This window comes from Argentina silus (genome assembly GCF_951799395.1).
Source record: "Argentina silus genome assembly, chromosome: 4".
NCBI lineage: Eukaryota > Metazoa > Chordata > Actinopteri > Argentiniformes > Argentinidae > Argentina > Argentina silus.
This window is the reverse complement of record NC_139658.1, coordinates 23,484,123-23,501,622: the sequence shown is the minus strand read 5'-3', so window position 1 is coordinate 23,501,622 and position 17,500 is coordinate 23,484,123. Positions and strand designations below refer to the sequence as shown.

Below are 17,500 nucleotides of genomic sequence, written 5' to 3'. Positions count from 1 at the left end.
TGTGTGTGTGTGTGTGTGTGTGTGTATGTGAGGGGGTGTGTGAGATTTATTTTTGCAATTTAAAGCTCATTTCCTGCATTTCTACGCAATTTAACAAGTGACAGGACAAGAACAAACATGGCACCTCTAGCAGGTCTTCAAAAGGACAGAAGAAACAATCCAGAACACTAAGATGGAACAATCCAGAACACTGGAACAATCCAGAACACTAAGATGGAACAATCCAGAACACTAAGATGGAACAATCCAGAACACTGGAACAATCCAGAACACTAAGATGGAACAATCCAGAACACTGGAACAATCCAGAACACTAAGATGGAACAATCCAGAACACTGGAACAATCCAGAACACTAAGATGGAACAATCCAGAACACTGGAACAATCCAGAACACTAAGATGGAACAATCCAGAACACTGGAACAATCCAGAACACTAAGATGGAACAATCCAGAACACTGGAACAATCCAGAACACTAATCTAGAACAACAACATCAGACTAAAGGTAGCACTGGAGCACTAGAGCAGAGGTACGTCAAATATCAATAAGGTGGAGCATAGTGGCACCTTTGATTAAAGAAATAATAATAATTCTATAACTATAATTTGAACATATTCTCTAAATTCTTCTCATATGTGATGCTGGTCCATCTACAGGCAAGGTCCATAGGCTTTATTCTATAATTTGGCTTTTAAATGTAATCCCTTGGATAAAAAGTGTATGTCTGTGTGTGTGTGTGTGTGGGGGGGGGGGGGGGGGTGATTGTCCCACCCACGCTTAATGAAACCCATGTACATTGATGTCTCAATGAAACACGAAAGACTATGATCCTGACTCTGATTAGGTGAATTAGCCAGCTGGTGTTTGTTAATACAGAGCCGTTTGTGTTTATGGAGAATTTCTATGCTGTAAAACGGCCATTTTTAACTTGCTCCGGTTGTGAAAAAGCTGAATGATCACAGCCTTGGGGGACCACATCCTAGTGGTGGTGCTACGCAGAAACAGCTCCGTGGCCAACCAACCACAATGACAAGGCTTCAGAGGAAGCACACGGCCAGAACTGGCACTCTGAAGTCAGCAGCTACCATTAGTGATGAATGGGTTTTGGTCGGCCCTTGTAATCATGCGTTGCAAGCATGCCAGTATAGGCAAGTGTGGTTCACCGAAGTGAAAGATGTTTACATCGAATACCGCTTTGAATAGGGATCAAGGTCTTCTGAAGTTAGATTCTGATGTGGCAGCTGTGGTTTTCTCACAAAGAGCAATTTAAAACTTAGATACATGAATCGAATAGCACATGACTCATATGTGTGTCCATATCATTTCAATTTGAGAAACGTTTAGTGACACATGCATGTGTGTTCTGTTTAACTGGTACTGGTAGGAGCACAATGCAGACTGGGATAAGAGAGACCACCTCACCAACCTGACTTCATACATACATACTCACCTCACCCCCACCTCCATCATGGCTGTTTGTCTATATTCACACTATTTATCTGCATGTATTTCAGCCAAGGCTACACTGATCGCCTCACTGTTGGGCTATTGATTGTATATTGTGTTGTATTGTTACAGTCTTATATTGTATTCCTCTCCTTGTATTTCACTGTACTGTTGAGAGGTACCTTGTTAAAAGCATTGTATTGTACCGTTTACTGCTGTATTCTGTGCATATGATAAATAAACATAGATTTGATACGGTCACCTATAGCCAAGGCCAACAGTAGGGGGCAGTGTTGAACCTCTCATGAGAATGAACAGAGGACAGGAGAAAAGGATACATTGACTGGAATGATTCTGCTATCCCCCTAACAGGGGAGGCTGGTGGAGGTAGAAATCGGAGGACGGGCTTATTGTAATGCATGCACATGTGGTTGATACTACCCCTCATTCCTTCACATGCATTATAATGACCCCATCCTCTGATTTCTACCTCCACCAGCCTCCCCTGCCCCCATAGCTGGATTTGATCCCTCTGTTTATTTGAGTGGTTTCTCTAGTATTTTTCTGTCCTTCATTGTGTTCTTCCAGGCCTTTTCCTTCTCTGATGAAGAAATTATTATCATAGCCTCCCCCATAGTCTCCCCCGTAGTCTCCCCCATAGCCTCCCCCATAGTCTCCCCCATAGCCTCCCCCATAGTCTCCCCCGTAGCCTCCCCCATAGCCTCCCCCGTAGTCTCCCCCATACCCTCCCCTGCAGTCTCCCCCATAGTCTCCCCCTTAGCCTCCCCCATAGTCTCCCCCATAGCCTCCCCCGTAGCCTCCCCTGCAGTCTCCCCCATAGTCTCCCCCTTAGCCTCCCCCATAGTCTCCCCCATAGCCTCCCCCATAGTCTCTCCCGTAGTCTCCCCCGTAGCCTCCCCCATAGCCTCCCCCGTAGCCTCCCCCATAGCCTCCCCCGTAGTCTCCCCCATACCCTCCCCCATAGCCTCCCCCGTAGCCTCCCCCATAGCCTCCCCCGTAGTCTCCCCCATACCCTCCCCCATACCCTCCCCCATAGCCTCCCCCATACCCTCCCCTGTACGGTACATATAGTAGTAGGCTAAGTGACATTTCTGAGCCATTTCTCAGCTACCTGCTGTAACACATCCTGGTGGTGAAGTTACTGGACGCGACCTGATGATGAGAACTGTATCAAAGTGTTGGTTCTTGGCTGCCTCACCTGCGCACGCGTGTCCGTGGTTGGGGAAGGTGAGGGGAAGGTGAGGGGAAGGTGAGGGGGAGGTGAGAGGAAGGTGAGGGGAAGGTGAGGGGGAGGTTAGGGGAAGGCTGCAGGGGAAGGTGAGGGGAAGGCTGCAGGGGGCTTCCTGATCTTGTCAGGTCACGTGAACCTCTGCTTGTCTGGTTTGGCTGAGATCTCTCTCTCTAAATATTTAGATAGCAGAGAGACAGCAGTCTGGCAGGGGAGCCCATTAGGAAATATTAGATTCAAAGAATTGTCGTACTGTATCTCGTCCAACAAAGACACGATCAGAACCAACCTGGTACCGATGTACTTAGTACTGAGACATTCAGAGGCCGGGGTATACATTTAGAATATATACGCATTCTAATAGATATTCTATATGTACAGTACCAGTCAAAAGTTTGGACACACCTTGCCAAGAGGGTGCAAAGCTGTCATATTTACTACATAATGCCAAATGTGTTCCTTCATAGTTTTGATGTCTTCAATATTAATCTAATGTAGAAAATAATACAAAATAAAGAAAAAACATTGAATGAGAAGGTGTGTCCTAACTTTTCACTGGTACTGTATGTATGTAATATATATGTATTTTCGGTTACATGTGAAATCCCTGATATTGACAATAGCGCTCATTTGACATCCATGGAGGCTGTGTTGGTAGTGAGGTGCATCTAGTCTGCAGGGTATGAAGGGAGGGAACAAGCCCCTGTCTGTGTGTTCCAGAGCTCATCTGTTCCTTCTGATCCTCTGTCATGCAACCTTTTAGCACATACTGCTGGACAGGAAGAGGAAATGTGTTTGCTACAATAAACAGTTCAAGGGTCACTTATACCGGAGGTCAAAGGTCAGGGTGGGTTTCCTGTGTAACAGTTGTCTGTTCCAGTTGAGTGCTGTGGGGTAGCCTACGGGTCTATGGAGCACCATCAATCGGCACACGCCCCCCTCTCCACCCCCCCCTCAGTGAGAAGAAGTGTCAATAACTTCCACTTCTCCTCAGAGTCTTCAACTAGGCCTATACTATCATTGTTTACCTCTCAAAAATCTCTCTGTTTGGAACCAGTGAGGTTGGAGCCCAGGGTTCACCGCCTCGCATGGTGGGGGGCAACTGCGGGGCGTGAGTGGACCAAGAGCAGCCCCCAATACAGCAGCTCCAACCCAGTAGGTTGTTAGATCAGGACCCTAAGAGGAAACAGGGCCGGCTATCTATGGCTTCCCCCTGGATGAATGCTCCAACGTTCCTCCCCGTGATCCTGGTGCTGGAGATGGTATCAGATCAGGGCCTGGTGGTTTTCTTTGGCCCCAGCATGTGTTAGTGTAAGCCCCCCCCCGCCACCCCCTCGGCCACCCCTAACCCCCCACCCCCCCCTCTTGGTCCTGCAGGGATTCTCCAGGGAGCGGTGGTGGTTGTTCCTATCACAGGATGTCACACAATACAGCCCTGGAATGTAAGCCGAGTCGACGCTTTCCACCCTCGCATGCAGCTGAGTGACCTCAACACCAAACACGCGCTTGGAACTATCAGCTTAGAGTTGTTTGTTTTCAGTTCCTTCGTGATTGTGTCGGAACACAATGTCCACTACAGGGAAATAGAAGATTTATGTCATTTTTGGGGGGGATTTTGGGCTATTTTTTTTCCACTTGGACAGAAAAATAGACAAAACAGCATTCAGCGTTCCGTGTTCCCTTCCTTGGCTCCTCGCGATGTTGATGTAGAATGCGTTCTGTAGGATGTCCCGCTGAGGCTCAGCACAGTGGAGCCTCAGCAGGGGAGGCCGGCGGAGGTAGAAATCGGAGGACGTGCTCATTGTAATGCATGGAACGGAATGAGAAATGACATCAAACATGCATGGTCAAAATATGGAACGAGGAATGCTTGATTCCATTCCGTGCATTACAATGAGCCCGCCCTTCCGATTTCTACCCCCACCAGCCTCCCCTGAGCCTCAGTGAGATGATTCCTAGCTGGGGACCTCTGTGTGTGTCTGGGTGACGCTGGTTGGCAGTAAGAGTCAATGGGCCGTGAGGACAGGGGACCCGGGTCACTGGAGGTCTGGTTGGTGGCATGTTGAATTGCACCACGGTGTGGAGGGGTCGTTCAGCCAGGCCTGCCTACTGTGTAGGGACTGCCCTGATCACAACCAGCTGCACTGACAGCAGAGAACACAGACACTGTGTGTGCGTGTGTGTGTGTGTGTGTGTGTGTGTGTATGTGTGTGTGTGTGTGTGTGTATGTATGTGTACGTGTGTGCGTGCGTGTCTGCATGTCTGCATGCTTGCAGTACCTGTGTGTGTGTGTGTGTGTGTGTGTGTGTGTGTGTGTGTGTGTGTGTGTGTGTGTGTGTATGTGTGCCTTCCTGTGCTTGTGTGCCTGCATACAATACCTACGTGTTAGACATAGAATCCTGTTTGTTGGAACCTGTATAACATTGAGATCCATCTGGACAACAGGTCGGTCCTCGCAGAGTCCAGAACCCTCTGACTAGACGGTGTGGATGTCTTGGGTCGGTTACCTACTCTATGTATTTGTGTCCAAATTCCATTTCACACTCCCCCCCCTAGCCCCACGGTAAGACTGTGATGTCTATGTCAGTCCAGGTGACCTGTATGAGAACATCCATCACAAGGTGCAATTATGCCTGGGCATTTTCCACCGCCTGGCGTGGGGGTTTGGCCCTGAGCCCCAGGCCTAGCCTGCTCTGACCCTGACCTGGGCTGTGGTCCTGGCTCCAGGCAGTCCTTCAGACATCAGATCTCAGACCTCAGACCTCAGACAGACTGCTTTGTCTGGCTCTGGGCCTCATGATCTCATAGTTAACACACACCTGCCCTCAGGCCCTCAGGCGAGGGTACAGGGAGACAGACAGGCCATGCAGGGAGACAGCCAGGGTGACAGTCAGGTCATGGTCCAGGGAGACAGACAGGCCATGCAGAGAGACAGACAGGCCATGCAGGGAGACAGACAGGCCATGTAGAGAGACAGACAGGCCATGCAGGGAGACAGACAGGGAGACAGACAGGCCAGTCCTCATTCCATTCCATGCATTGTAATAAGCCTGTCCTCCGATTTCTACCTCCACCAGCCTCTCATGGTATAATGGGATGGTATTAATTAGGATCCCTTTCAAATGGATGGTTTGTTTTCCTAAGGGCTTATTGAGTTATTTCATTTATATCACGCCAGCGATCTCAGGCCTTCCTCTGCTCTAGTACTGAACTGGAGGTCATGCTTAATGATGATGTGATTGGACATTACTGCACCCGAGACCTGAGAGAAGAGTGTCCCACTGCTGCCCCCTGGAGTCAGGTGTGGGTGTAGCCTGTGGACCAATCACCAGGCGACCCACTCATGACTTCAGAGGTCAGTGGATTCAGCGCCGTTGGAACCTACAGAACTCTCTCAACACAGAGCCACTCTTTATAATCTAATGAAGAGTCTGTTTTGATAAATTATGTAAAGATCTAAAATCTCTCTGAATCTCTTTTTGCTCATCTGCACTTTGCCAATCCTGATGGTTTATCTCTCATTCAGGGGAGGCTGGTGGAGGTAGAAATCGGAACATAAATAATATGAACATAAATAAATAAATGAATAAATAATAATTATATAAATAATAAGAAGGGTCACATATTGTCAAGACACCAAGAAAGAACAACATTATTCATACCTACGCATTAATATTCTTATACACAGTTCAGTTAGATTAGATGGATGTCTGTGTTAGGAATTAGGACTGTTTAGGACTGCGGCCTTGTGGATCCTGACCCGTAGCAGGTCGGCATTCCTGCCTCCCATTGGGCAGAATGACACATGAGCGTGACCCTGACCCTGCGTGACCCCTGACCCTATGTGAACCATGCAGGTGTGTGGCCTCGGGGGAGGGATACAGGGACACGGCCCCTCCTAACCCAACGCACTGCCTTGAAAACAGACACGACCCATCCCCCCCCCCCCCAGGGCCACTGACTCATGTCCTTGACCCACAGCTCACATGCTGCTCACAGGAATGTGTCATTCCCATCAGTGGCCACTAGGGGCGTACATGTCGTCCTGTTCAATGATCGATTGACGGGGTTGGTTGTCTCTCTCTCTTGGTTGTGTATATTTGTTCTGTACTGACATGAGTGGAGTGGACACAGACAAGACAGTGACTTGGCCTTCTCCTCCACCAATCATTGATTCTGCCTCAGGAGTGTTTTTTAACATTCACAGCATAGGACGAGGTATTTCTTTGAATAAGGTTTGGCAACACAAAGAGGAGAGCGTTTGGGTGTTAACATTTCCAGATGTTGTAATCTGAGAGGGAGATTGATGTTGTAAACTGAGAGTGTTAATTGGCTGGTTAGTGCTGGCGTCACCTGAAGGCTCTAAAAATGTACCACAGCCGGGGGAAAAGCCACTTCCCCTGGCCTTGCTGGGTATCCTCCGCTGCGCTCCTCTTTTTATGGATCTCAAAGGTTTATGAGATGATTAGTGCCAAGCAAATACCCCCTCCTCCCCCTCCCTCTCTTCCTCCCCCCTACCCCCCTACCCCCTCTCCCTCTCTCTCTCTCCACCCAGCCAATTCTCCCAGTCCAAGATTCCTTCAGTTGGCATAGCGAATGAAAAACAGCCCTGTGATGCTTGTTTCTCAAAGTAATAGAAGACAGACAGGCCAGTCATCATCGTCAGAACGGCTCACGATGTCTTCTGTGGCCTTTCAGTGCTCACCTTTCAACCTGTACGACTTGGGTTTGTCAGCGCCAGATCCGGCCCAGAGTCGGTGTGTTGGGTGTTTGGAGATTGTGAATACATGTGGTCGGTTGAATTGACAGCTGTGACAGGTGGCTGCGTGTGTTGATGAATGAGACGGAAAAACTGTGGCTTCGTAAAGAGCACTGTCAGCGTTGCCATATTACTGGCATTCTCCGTAGTCGACCGTCTCTGGTTTCCATTGGGTGAAGGTTTGAGGTGAAAGAGAGGGGTTAAGGGGTAATGAGTTTCTCTTGTCTGACCCACAGTAGCGCTGTGCACTACACTGAAGGCAGGGTTTCACTCAGGGGAGGCTGGTGGAAGTAGAAATCGGAGGACAGGCTCTTTGTACATATAGTACATTATAATGAGCCCAGATTTCTACCTTCACCACCTTCCCCTGGTTTCACTGTGGTTTGGTACAAAGCAGTTACTGGTGTAGTATGTATCAGCATTGTTACCAGAGTAATTACAACATTGCTGCACACGGGTATAGAGGTCATCTCCAGTGGAGGCTGGTGGAGGTGGACGGGCTCAGTGTAATTCACGGAATGAAATGAGGAATAGTATCAAATGTGCGTGTATTACAATGATATGATATCAACCTCCACCAGCCTCCACTGGTAATCTCCGAACTAAGAAACTTAGTCTGGCTTGGTGAGACTGGTATAGTACACTAGTACATTTTCCCTTGCCATTGTGGTGTATGTTTTTTCCTTGGCTTCCTTTTCGGGGGTCTATGGTTGGGCGTTAATTCATATTGTTTGTATTGTATTTATTGTTTGTATTGTTTGTATAGTTCTTGTTGAAAAGCACCTTGAGACAATTTACTTTGTAAACAGTGCTTTAGAAATACATTTGATTGATTCATAGAGGAACAACCTGATATAAAGTTTGACCAGAGGTCATATTGAAACTGGAAGTCTTTGTTCTGGCATTAGAGACAAGATGTGCTTCAATGCTGTTGGAGAGAGACAACTTGAAGATGGAAACTTTAGATTAGGGCCTCATAATCATTGTCCTGATTTTCCATGAAAATTGGAGCTGAACCTCTCCAAACCTCCAGAACCAGCCCCCAAACTCATCCAGGGAAGACTTTTGACTTAAACTCTATCTGACATGAAATGAAAAAGCAACATTTCTTCCTAATCAGTGGTGGTTTAGAATCTGGAATGAAGCTGGATCCCACCACTGCTTCTAGCAGGACACTTGCTTCTTGTGTTCCTTCTGAATGTTGGCATGCTCCCCCAGGGGAAAACATGTGTGGCTGATTTAATGTTGTCAGATGTGTTCTCCTCTCCAGGACCACCTCTCCCAGTGTTCTCTCATTCTCCTCCTGCATCGATTTCAGGGGAGGCTGGTGGAGGCAGAAATCGGAGGACGGGCTCATTGTGTAATGCATGGAACGGAATGAAGAACGAGATGATTAGTGCCATGCAAATACCCCCTCCTTCCCCTCCCTCTCCCCTCTCCCCCATCAGAATGGTATCAAACACATGTTTGACACCATTCCTCAATCTGTTCCATGCATTACAATATGCCCGTCCCCTGATTTCTACCTCCACCAGCCTCCGCTGATCTTTTTCGTTTCTCATTCCTACATCTTCATTCCTCAGCAATTGTGATCCTGCAGTAGTGACAAATTACATTTTACCGTGACGTTTTTATGATTTGTTGACACTGTCAATCTGCTGCTCTGTAACTGATACATTAACACAGCTCTGTTGCTGTGTGACTGACGGGACCCTCTGTTTGTCCTGGCAGATGTGAATGAGTGTGAGGAGACAAATGGAGGCTGTGAGGCTCTCTGCTGCAACACCATAGGCAGCTTCTACTGCAGATGTCCCTCTGGCCAGCAGCTGAAGGAGGACGGCCGGACCTGCCAAGGTTAGTCCACTCACACCTCCACCTCCATCACCCACACCTCCATCACCACCACCACCTCCATCACCTCTATCACCTCTATCACCTCTATCACCACCACCTCCATCACCTCTATCACCTCTATCACCACCACCTCCACCTCCATCACCCACACCTCCACCTCCATCACCACCTCCATCACCCACACCTCCACCTCCATCACCTCCATCACCTCTATCACCACCACCTTATCACCTCTATCACCACCACCTCCACCTCCGTCACCACCACCTCCATCACCACCTCCACCTCCATCACCTCTATCACCACCACCTCCACCACCACCACCACCACCTCCACCATCACCTCCATCACCCACACCTCCATCACCACCACCACCGCCACCTCTATCACCTCTATCACCACCACCTCCATCACCTCTATCACCACCACCTCCACCTCCACCTCCGTCACCACCACCTCCATCACCACCTCCACCTCCATCACCTCTATCACCACCACCTCCACCTCCACCTCCACCATCACCTCCATCACCCACACCTCCATCACCACCTCCACCTCCATCACCTCTATCACCACCACCTCCACCACCACCACCACCACCTCCATCACCCACACCTCCATCACCACCACCACCGCCACCTCCATCACCACCACCTCCACATCCACCACCACCACCTCCACATCCACCACCTCCATCACCACCACCTCCACATCCACCACCTCCATCACCACCACCTCCATCACCATTACCACCACCTCCATTACCACCACATCCACCACCACCACCTCCACATCCACCACCTCCACATCCACCACCACCACTTCATCACCACATTTTCCATTGGGAAGGAGTTTTGATTCCAGGATTCTTGCTTTTGCCCAAATACTTTAATCAGAACATCACTGTAAGTAGATGAGAAGATCAAGATGATGAGATCAACGCCCGGAGGATCGCTAGCTACAGGAGCCGGTTAAGGGTCTGATCTAATAATACAGGTCATGTTATGGTTATTAAAACAGCTAATAGGAATGTTGTCACATCTGGGTCCAATATCACTGGGTCCCTGTTTGTGTCTGCTTCAGTATGATGATGTCTAATGGGCAAGAACATACCTCTCCTGTAATAATGCCTTCATAGTTGCAGATTGGTATAATCGTGTTTTATTAAAACCAGGAAATGAGGGATATACGGCAGGGGAGGCTGGTGGAGGTAGAAATCGGAGGACGGGGTCATTGTAATGCATGGAATTCCATTCATTACAATGAGCCCGTCCTCCGATTTCTACCTCCACCAGCCTACCCTGATATGTGGACATGTGGGATGGTACTGCATGTGTATGGCTGGCTAAGCCCATAGGGATGATCAGAGCATTCCTGCTGAATGACAGGCTGTAGACGGGAGAGCTGTCTGGAAGAGGCTGTAGAGGGAGAGCTGTCTGGAAGAGGCTGTAGAGGGAGAGCTGTCTGGAAGAGGCTGGCCCACCAGAGGCACCCTGTTAACACACAGCTAATTCATTCAATCAGGGGGAGAGAGTAAACACAGTTGTAAAGCTGGACCACACACACACACACACACACACACACACACTCACACACACACACACACACTCACACACACACGCACGCACGCACACACAGGCACGCACACATGCACACACACACGCACACACACACACATGGACAGATGCACGCACAGACACACACAGACGCACGCACGCAAGCACGTACGCACGTACACACACACACACATGGACAGATGCACGCACAGACACACACAGACGCACGCACGCAAGCACGTACACACACACACACACACATGGACAGATGCACGCACAGACACACACAGACGCACGCACGCAAGCACGTACACACACACACACACACATGGACAGATGCACGCACAGACACACACAGACGCACGCACGCAAGCACGTACACACACACATGGACAGATGCACGCACAGACACACACAGACGCACGCACGCAAGCACGTACACACACACACACACACGGACAGACGGACACACGCACGTATGCACGCACACACACACATACAGCGCACGTACGCACACAGATGCACACTCACATACGCACACACACACACACACACACACACACACACACACACACACACTGCTACATTGGCACATCACAACATTTCTGCTTCAAAATCCATGCATCTGTTGTTTGCTGATTTGGCTTTAAATATCCAATTTAAAGAACAATTTTTCTCTCTTTTTGAAAAATAAAATTTAATTGAATATTACAGCAAACATAACAGAAATGTACAATCCTCTTAGGAGAGGTTCCCTTTGTAAGCTCCTGGTCTTATTGTTGGACTGAGCTTTGTTATGAATGAGCAGTGTTGATATGGATGGCTCAGATCTGAGGGGAGGATGCCAACAGTAACCACGGTCAAGCTGAGCTGGTTGTACTAGTGTCAACACTCCCCTGGTCATGGCCACTGACCAGCAGAGGCCAGGGGGCAGCAGAGGCCAGGGGGCAGCACATGGCTGGGGGTGAGGCCTAGGGTATATGGTGTTCCAGAGTGTGTGTGTGTCTGTGTGTGTATGTGTGTGTGTGTGTGTGTGGGTGTGGGTGTGTGTGTGTGTGTGTGTGTAGTGCAGTGCAGGGTTGAGGGTGAGGGGTAGGGTGTATGGTGAGCAAGAGTTTGGCACCATCCTGCCTGGTTACTGAGTTATGTATTTGTGTTTGTGTGTGTGTGTGTGTGTGTGTGTGTGCGCACTTGTGTGTGTGTGTGTGTGTGTGCGCACTCGTGTGTGTGTGTGTGTGTGTGTGTGTGTGTGTGTGCGTGTGCGTGTGCGTGCGAGTGTGCGTCTGAGAGACATTTGTAAGAGTCGGATGGCGGGAGGCACACCTCTGTCTCCAAAAGCAACATGTAGTAAATAGCTCATGTTAACACGGAGGACATGCAGGACGTTTCCAGCAGAGGTCTTTAAGGGAGAAGGGGAGTCGTGTTGACACAGTCTGTTATTCAGGCAGGATTTATTACATTGAGTCTTTATTCTGCTGATAGCCTCACATGCCTCAGTCTTCTATCATGCTTACACAAAGCCTCCCCCCAGTCTCCAACCTGCATCGCTTGCTTCTGTTTAGGCTCTCTGTGCCAGGAGATGTTTGTGTGTGTGTGTGTGGTTGGTTGTGTGTGTGCGTGCCTGCGTGTGTGTGTGTGTGTCTGTGTGTATGTGTGTGTGTCTCTGTATGTCTGTGTGTGCATGTGCATTTGTGTGTGTGTGTGTGTGTGTGTCTATGTATCTGTGTGTGTGTGTCTCTGTATGTCTGTGTGTGTGTGTATGCGTATGCGCCTATGCATGTCTGTGTGTGTGTGTGTGTGTGTGCGCGCCTATGCATGTCTGTGTGTGTGTGTGTGTGTGTGTGCCTATGTATGTCTGTGTGTGTGTGTGTGTGTGTATATCTGATGCCCACCGTATCCATTCCTGGGGGTCTGTCTGGGCTTGACGACTAGTCTGTTACTGTTGACGCTGCCTGTGTGGAGCAGCTGGCTGGTGTCTGCTGTTATCCAGTGGGGCGCATTCTTTGATGAACATTTCAGTCTGTCTGTCAGGGATACATGGAACACACAGTGGAGGCTGGTGGAGGTGGGAATCAGAGGACGGGCTCGTTGGAATGCATGGGATAGAATGGGATAAATGGGATAAAACACACGTATTTGATAGCATTCCTAATTCCGTTCCATGCATTACCACAAGCCCGTCCCCCTCCGCCAGCCTCCCCAGCGTGGAACACACAGTGGAACCTCGCTCAGCTGAGTTAAACTCATTGGAATTTACCAAGATTGAAAATGACTCATTTCTTATACGAACAGTTTTTTTTCCCCATAGTTTTGAAGTTTACGATGTTTTTGAGCACGTACATGCCTTTTACGAACTGTCAAGGTCCGACCTCCAGGGCTTGAATGTATGTGTTGGCAGGGCATGACAGAGATCTGGACCCGGCTCCTGACTGAGGAGATTTGGGCCCACCGCTAGGTTCATTCCTCTGTCTGATGTTTGGATTCTGAATATCCATTCTAACCTTTGGCACTTTATCAGATTTGGCAACACTGTTCTTACATTCATTTCAATATCAAAAGAAAACGTATAGATGTGATATCATAAATCATCTGGTTTATTCACATTCCTGACAATACCTGAACACTGGGTGCTATAAACACACGTAAGGCCTTTGATGTGACAACCAAAGTACAATGGCCAACTGTAGTCCTAAATCAGGGTGAAGAGAAGACGTTTTTTATACTGTTGGCACTCACAAAAACGCTGCTTGTGTCAAAAATGCAGCATCATGCTTCCTTTGTGTGTAGTTTGTGGGCTTGGATGTACCTTGAGGAGAATGATTGGGGGAGAAAGAGGAGGAGGAGGAAGAGGAGGAGGAGGAGGGCTTTTAATGTGCTGGACATGGTAGACAGAGAGACAGGGGTGGAGGAGGTGGGCAGGGAGTATTAAGAAAGAGAGAGGGAGGGAGAGATTCAAAGAGAGAGAGATTTAAAGAGAGAGGGAGAGAAGTCAGGAGAAGCAGAACAGCCAGAAGTAGCACTGCTCACACAACATGTAACTGGAATGATAAATCAGACAAGGCTTTTGTTTTTTTTAACAATATTCATTTTCATGTTTTGGCTGTGAGCAACATCTTCAAATCTTTATTATTGCAGTGTTCATTTTCTTTTCTACTTTCCATGCCAGCATCTTTTTAGAAGATTTTTTTTAGAAGTTCATTTTGAATAAAGATCCATTTTTGGGGACTGTTCAGTTCTTATCAGTAGTCATGGCGATATCGTTAGGGTTGCTCGTGCTGCTGTTGGGGTGTGTTGGGGTTCATGGCAACAACAACCAGTACCGCTACCATAGAAGGATCTGCTACACCTGCGTGCAGGGTTACCACGGCTACAACAGGGGCTACCGCCCAGGTGAGTCCTGCAGCATTCCTCACCTGTGTGGTGATGTCTACCTACCGCTGCACGAGACAATACGGCCTGTAAATGATACGGTACAGATGGTGTATGTTATAGACTGTATACTGTACAGCTAGACACGGCATGCACAGGCAGAGTACAGTACCAGTCAAAAGTTTGGACACACCTTCTCTTTCAATGGTTTTTCTTTATTTTTTATTATTTTCTACATTGTAGATTAATATTGAAGACATCAAAACTATGAAGGAACACATATGGAATTATGTAGTAAACAAAAAAGTGTTAAACAAACCAGAATATGTTTTATATTTTAGATTCTTCAAAGTAGCCACCTTTTGCTTTGATGACAGCTTTGCACACTCTTGGCAAGGTGTGTCCAAACTTTTGACCGGTACTGTACGTGACACTGTTGTTGGTTCGTAGACGTCGTCGACCGGATGGGAAACTGAACTTGAACCTGAACAACAACTCAACTGTATCGCTCTGTTGTCATGAACAGGTGGACAGCCGGGGAGGCTGGCGGAGGTAGAAATCGGAGGACGGGGGCTCATTGTAATGCATGGAACGGCATGAGGAATGGTATCAAACACGCATTCCTCATGCCGTTCCATGCGTTACAATGAGCCCCCGTCCTCCGATTTCTACCTCCGCCAGCCTCCCCTGATACGTGTCACGCTTTGCAGTGTAATGGCTCTTGTCATGTCCTCTGACACATGTCATGTAATCTACTGGGCTGCCGTGGCTCCTTACTGGGCAGACTGGGCAGCCTGGGCAGACTACCACAGCTTTATCACTCTCTTCTGCTGTGCAGACTTCTGGCTGGTGTGTGTCTGCTGTGCCCTTCGTGCTGCCTGGCACTGCCCAAATAACTCCTTTCTGGCACTGCCCAAATAACTCCTTTCTGGCACTGCCCAAATAACTCCTGCCTGGCACTGCCCTGTGGTAGATCAGGTTGGTGGATGTAGAAATCGGAGGACCAGCCTCCCTACCACAGGGCAGTGGATCAGAGGGTTAGGGCGGCACGAGCTTATCAACAGAGAGATAAGCACTCTTCACATGAAGTACGCTTCATGAAACAGTCAGTTTAGTAATGCTGCACACAAACGTGGCGTGATTCACTCTCAAGCCATAAACCGAGCTTGCAGTTCCCATATTTCAATATGACAAATAATCATATATGAACATGTGGTTTGAGAGTCACAGGAGTGCAGCTCCGCACGATACAGATGAAGATAAACCCTTCATTTGCTGTGTGAGTTGCGTTCAAAATCCCGTAAAGGGATTCAATGAAGTAAAAAAAAAGGCCTGTTACACATCATTGCGCTGGATACACAACTAATTATAAATCAGTCCGAAAAATCATGCAGGTATTTCCTACTGGCAGTAAATACGGGTCCAAGTACATGTAGACCAGGGGAGGCTGGTGGAGGTAGGAATCGGAGGACAGGGCTCATTGCAATGCATGGAACGGAATGAGGAACGGTGTCAAACGCGGTAGTCCACGCGTTTGATACCGTTCCTCATTCCGTCCCATTCATTGCAATGAACCCCGTCCTCCGATTCCTACCTCCACCAGCCTCCGCTCATAGAGAGATGTATATCGATGCAGACAGTTTTTTCCATGCAGGGGAAAGACAACAGAGTGATCAGGACTGTGGGTAGCAGGTCTGGACCCAAGCCAGTCCCGGGCGGCTGGGAGCCAGTGGCTGCTGAGGCTTTGGCTCCATGCTGAAGGATCATGTTTTAGACTTGAAAACTGGGCTGCAGGGGCACTTCACTACGCCGTACACGAGACAGCAGCAGGAAAACAGCTCCGCGTCTCGGGAGTGATTTCATTTAGAAACCAAACCAAACAACAGCATGCTGCATGGATGGAAACGAGAGAAGAGGGAGGGAGAGGGAGAGGAGAGGAGAGAAGAGAAGAGAAGAGAAGAGAAGAGAAGAGAAGAGAAGAGAGGGAAAGGAGAAGAGAGGAGAGGGAGGAGAGGAGAGAGTAGTCATGTGTCTGGCAGCTTTCCTGGATGGAAGTTGAACAGAGTTGACGTTCTGGCACCACGGTTCAGTTGAAGTAATGTGTAAAGAGCTTGTATTCAGTCCCAAAAACACTATCTTTAAAGATGTGGAAAATGTACTGCAGTGCCTCCAAGGGGAGAAGATGGGTTCATCCAGAACCTTCCATTGGAAATACCGTAAATGGCTTTGGCTTCCTCTATAGGCCAAGACAGAGATGGGGTAGACTGGTAACCTAGTTAGGCCTTATGGGTCCTAATGTAGACCCATGGAGGCTGGTGGAGGTAGAAATCAGAGGACAGGCTCATTGTAATGCATGGAACGGAACACGTGTTTGATACCATTCCTCATTCAGCTCCATGCATTACAATGAGCCCGTCCTCCGATTTCTACCTCCCCCAGCCTCCCCTGATGTTGACTCCAGGCTCCTCAAACCTCCAGTTCACTACGGCAAAGATGTTTCAAATTGTATTCACATATTTTCTGTTGAGGCTACAAGAAGCCAGGCCACGAGGAAAAATAAATATAAAAAATGTTCCACGTACTGTGACCCCCCCAGGAGAGAGCTTCTGCTCCTGTACCCCCAAGAGGGCTTCTGCTTCCCTGAGGTCTGCTAAAAGCAGTCCCGTTGTGGAGGCGATCACAGAGACTGTGTACTGCTCTAATCTCTCACAGGGCCGGGGTGGCATGTCACGGCCACGATGAGACTCAGCTGTGCCAGTCCACATCCCTCTCTGCCTGCTACCCACATAGCGTGACACCACGCAGGGGGAGGCTGGCGGAGGTAGAAAATTGGAGGACGGGGCCTCATTGTAACGCACGGAACGGAATGAGGAATGGTATCAAATATACACACCATATTGAGTTTGATACCGTTCCTGATTCTGTTCCATGCATTACAATGAGCCCCCGTCCTCCGATTTTCTACCTCCGCCAGCCTCCCCCTGCGTGACATCGCCAGGGCTCCGGGGGGGTTAGCAAAGCTAGCTTGTCCCTTCTGGTAGGTTTGATCTCCTCCCTCGCCATGTGTGCATGAGGAGAAGAGGCTTGATCATGTTAGCCACCGTCTGGTTCTACAGTATACGATCTATAACATCACGTTAGCCACAGCTAAGCTAGCGTTAGCCACCGTCTGGTTCTACAGTATACGATCTATAACATCACGTTAGCCACAGCTAAGCTAGCGTTAGCCACCGTCTGGCTGTACAGTATACGGTCTATAACATC

General features: G+C 48.7%; 1 protein-coding gene across 1 annotated transcript in view; it reads left to right on the top strand.

The window, feature by feature from the left end:
* megf6b (multiple EGF-like-domains 6b) overlaps window positions 1-17,500 on the top strand; it is a gene marked incomplete at its 5' end in the record, with an annotated part of 78,373 nt that overhangs the window by 36,197 nt on the left and 24,676 nt on the right. The window contains one exon of the mRNA XM_083668900.1: window positions 9,189-9,311. Within this exon, the coding sequence (XP_083525026.1) occupies window positions 9,189-9,311 (123 nt within the window). The remainder of the gene's footprint in view (window positions 1-9,188; window positions 9,312-17,500) is intronic.